Below are 4,764 nucleotides of genomic sequence, written 5' to 3' on the forward strand. Positions count from 1 at the left end.
TTAATACACTGGTCAAAACTGTAACCAACGACAACGATCAGATTAATACACTGGTCAAAACTGTAACCAACAACAACGATCAGACTTAATACACTGGTCAAAACTGTAACCAACGACAACGATCAGATTAATACACTGGTCAAAACTGTAACTAACGACAACAATCAGACTTAATACACTGGTCAAAACTGTAACCAACGACAACGATCAGATTAATACACTGGTCAAAACTGATATTTAAGCAATGAACGTTTTAGTTAATGTTGTTATGGTCCTATAACACACATTTCTATTGCTGACAAACCTACATAAAGATCGGCAGAACTTTATGTAAGTTTGTCAACAATAGAAATGTGTGTTATAGGACCATAACAATATCTGCTAAAATATCTATTATTATTTCTACATTTTGATAGAGTAGTTACGCTTTCTTTAGTTATTTACAAACAGTTCTTTGAACAAGAAATTAAGTCTTGACACCAATGAAATTGATGAAATTACAATAGCAAATGTTGTTATATTATCACAACAATATTTGCCTTCTCAATGTATTGCAATGGAATGATGCACAGAAAATGTAAATATATCTGTTTGAATGAAGAACCGCTAATAATTACAGTATATTATGGCTGGTGTTTTTTGTACATGATTTAATTTCACTATTTTCTCAGTCATCATGCAGTGAATTATTATAACAAAATATTGGTATAGACATATTTAAGCATGTCCTTTTGAGTAGTGATTTTGAAACATGTTTTAGCCAAAATAGTCATAATATATACTGTAAACATACACATCAAATATCATGTTAATTTAAGATTGTGCTGTTTAAAGTTTCTGTATATAGTTTTCTATTGAAGATTTGTGTGTCATTCCATCAATGCACTAATCTGTTAAAATTCTATAATATGCTAATACTTTGTGTCCACTAAAAATAGTACTGAATTGTGACATACAGACGGTAAGCCATGGTAAATCAGGTGAATAATATTAGCTATTGTATCTTACTGAGAGAAGATTGACCTGGTTGGTTTATTGTCAGGGTCAGGTACCACACAGGGCATCGCTGATTTACTCTGGGCCGGCATCTCAGACTGTCGTTCTGCCAGTGCCAACTGTAATCCACTAACGTCAAAATTCTACAACGAAAAAACAATCTAATCAGAAAGTGATGGATTACTCAAAGATTTAGTATAAACAAGCCATTCGGATTGATATGTCTCGCCTATGCCCCGCTTTGAACCATCAGTCATACCAGGAAACTAAGTTAAACGCAAAAAATTTATATTGATGTAAATGCTGACAAAGTCAATGAACCATGAAAGGTACATGTATGCTGCATCCAACATTTGATGCCTGGGTTGAGATGTATTACTTAAGATGTATCTATGGTCCAAGTTTGGTTGGTGTTAGCACTTAGTTAAGAGAAACTAACTTAAACACAAAAACTTAATGTTGACGCCGCCGTTGCCGGCAAAGCAACACCTAAGTCTCGCTTCCACTTCGTGGCGGCGAGACAAAAACAACCTAATCAACTAGAAATTGTTGGCTACAATTCGACGGACTTTTCACTGTAAGGACTGATTTAGCCTCCAGTTACTTCCCTTACACCAGTAGTAAAAGTCCTGGTATCTGGTAAAATTACATGTTCAAATTTGACCTCCATCGAATACCGGAAGTTGATCTTTAATGGTCATTTATGTCAATAAACCTTGTAGCCCATCATCCTAGCATGCTACAGACCAAATATCAATACCCTGGGCATTTCTGTTATTGACAAGGAGTCTTTTGAAGATTTTAACATAATCGACCCCAGTGACCCCAGTGACCATGAAACATGGGTCAAGGTCATTCATATGAGCATGATAATCAACAAATATCATGACCTCGGGTCACTTGGTTATTGAGAAAACAAATATCATGACCTCGGGTCACTTGGTTATTGAGAAGAAGTTTTTTGAAATTTGTTTCACAAAATTACAAGCTCAAACTTTGACCCCTGCCAAATACCAGAAGTTGATGTTTGACTGAATTTTTTTCCCTGAAAAAAGTTACTTATTTGCTATTCTACAAAACATCTCAAAAGATGAATTAAATACATTCATCCATTAATGAGGTATTGCAATAAGACAAAAAAACGGATATGACGTCATGGCAGCCATTTTTTTTTTATGAAGTTGAAAATGTTATCAAATGTTAGAAGACTTCTGGGGAAATCTTTTCCATAACAAATAAACGAAACATTTGTCATTGATATGGGAGTAAAACAGGTTTTAACATATTGCAATATTTTTAAAAGATCAAAGGAAAAATTTCAAAATGGCGTACAACATTAACGATAAATGTTACAGAAAAACTAAAGACATCAAATTCATTGGAATGACATTCTGCATTGATCTGTAAAAGATTTTTTCCAAAATGATTAAAAATTAAAAAATTAAAAAAATTGTGACCATTGACCCAACAGAGCTTTTTTATTTGACCTTTTTTTGAAATAAAGGACTGACAAAAAGTTAGCCCTGATGATTATCTACATATAATATAATTGCGTCACTTCTGTTAATTAAACTGTTTTTGAGTAATGGCCATTTTAAGATTTTGAGGTATGACGTCATGGCGGCCATATTGGATTTTTTACCTACTTGAAAATGTTCCTGTAACATCTTCAGACCTTGGTCTACAACCTACCTAAAAGACTTATTCTACCATTCAAAAGATACAGACTCCATAAAAACGGAAGAAGAATAAGAATAAGAATTAGAAATTGTTGGCTAACAATTTGACGGGCTTTTCACTGCAAGGACTGATTTGGTCTTCTAATAATTACTTGTGCAAGTCCCCAGTAGCTGACTGAGTAGTGGGGGATTCCCGGAGTGCGAAATGATGTCAGAGAAAGAACGGATAAATATAAGCAGTCAATGGGCTTAGTTGTATATGAATGTAGTCCGTAAAAGTCGTCATTTAGTCCGTCCACTATGTACGTCAGGATGATGAATTGAAATAGCTTTTTGTCTATTTCGGTTGGGTTTGCCATGCAAAAGAAAGGCTGATGTTTACCCTCCACAGGAGAGATGTAAACTCTCCCTACTTTTATGATTGAGAGTGCGTAGTAATCTATGTAGTATTACCAGCGTGTATTAGATGTCTTGATATAAATCAAAGTACTGAGAGTACTGAGAACACATCACAATCGCACAAAAATGAAACGGTTTTTGACTTTCACTTTTGAAATTCTATTTAGAGTAGGTCAAGGTCGTTCATTTGCACACACTTTAAAGCCCTTAATTCAAGCATGCTTCTTGCCAAACATCGTCACCCTGAAATTATTGGTTATTCAGAAAAAGTGGTTTAAATATTTTTTCATATATGACCTCTGTGACCTTGAAAGTCATTCAAGGTCAATCATTTTTTCAAACTTGATAGTCAATTACCTGACCATGTTATGTATCAAATAGTAGGACTCTAGGCCTTGTAGAACTTTAGAAGAAGTTTTTTGAAGTCATTATCTTGAAATAGCACATATGAAGTTTGACCCCTGAATAACTCAAAACTTGACCTGGTCAACTCAAAATGTTTTCTGCCAAAAATGTGCGCATTTGTGTTGTCCACATCATACCTGAATATAAAGTGAATCTTACGAATAATTTTCGAAATATTCTTGATGAGATTTTTTTTTTTTTTTTAAACATTTGACCTTTGTGACTTTGATAGTTGATCAAGGTCAACCATTTTTCTAAACCTGATACCCAAACATCTCAACATTTTAAATATGAAATATCAAGACTCTCAACCTTGTGGAACTTGAGAAGAAGATTTTTAAAGTTTGTTACCCAATAGTGCATTTGGATTTTGACCCCTACCGAAAACCGTAAGTTGACATTTTACACAAAAATGTTTTCTGGGAAAAATTCTCTATTTGTAATTCTGCACAACATATCCAAAGGAAAATCAAATACATTTACCCGTTAATGAGGTATTGAAATTACCTCTGGTTTACTAGTTTTACGCTCTACCAAATGACCTAAAGAGAAATTCCCCTGGCCGAGTCAGTAGAAAGTAGCTAGTATATTATTTACCAGGGCGACATTAAATATATACCAGTAACAAACATGTTTATTTCATTTATCTGACAGTTACTACTAACGACCCTAACATGAACTATTGGATAAGGAGGTAGAAAACTGAAACAGAATATGTAGACTGGAAATAAAGATTGGAGCAACATTGGTAATATTTTACCTGCATATTGAGTACATCCATCTGTATAATATTTGTTGGAGTTTTCTTGAACATCTATAATTGAAAAAAAGTACTTTGTTAACAGTAAATCTACAGTATATATCTGCATCACAATGTCAGATAGAAACAAGTATAAATCAGTATCACAATGTCAGATAGAAACAAGTCCTGTGTTATCAGTAAATCTACAGTATATATCAGTATCACAATGTCAGATAGAAACAAGTCCTGTGTTAACAGTAAATCTACAGTATATATCAGTATCACAATGTCAGATAGAAACAAGTCCTTTGTTAACAGTAAATCTACAGTATATATCAGCATCACAATGTCAGATAGAAACAAGTCCTGTGTTAACAGTAAATCTACAGTATATATCAGTATCACAATGTCAGATAGAAACAAGTCCTTTGTTAACAGTAAATCTACAGTATATATCTGCATCACAATGTCGGATAGAAACAATTCCTGTGTTAACAATAAATCTACAGTATATATCAGTATCACAATGTCAGATAGAAACAA

At 33.6% G+C, this 4,764-nt stretch overlaps 1 protein-coding gene across 1 annotated transcript in view; it reads right to left on the reverse strand.

The window, feature by feature from the left end:
- LOC110450095 (CCR4-NOT transcription complex subunit 11-like) overlaps window positions 1–4,764 on the reverse strand; it is a 35,072-nt gene that overhangs the window by 12,507 nt on the left and 17,801 nt on the right. Inside the window, 2 exon segments of the mRNA XM_021497349.1 lie at window positions 930–1,139; window positions 4,240–4,293. Of these exon segments, the coding sequence (XP_021353024.1) occupies window positions 930–1,139; window positions 4,240–4,293 (264 nt within the window).

Source organism: Mizuhopecten yessoensis, unplaced genomic scaffold (assembly GCF_002113885.1).
Source record: "Mizuhopecten yessoensis strain PY_sf001 unplaced genomic scaffold, ASM211388v2 scaffold4989, whole genome shotgun sequence".
In the NCBI taxonomy this organism is placed as follows: domain Eukaryota; kingdom Metazoa; phylum Mollusca; class Bivalvia; order Pectinida; family Pectinidae; genus Mizuhopecten; species Mizuhopecten yessoensis.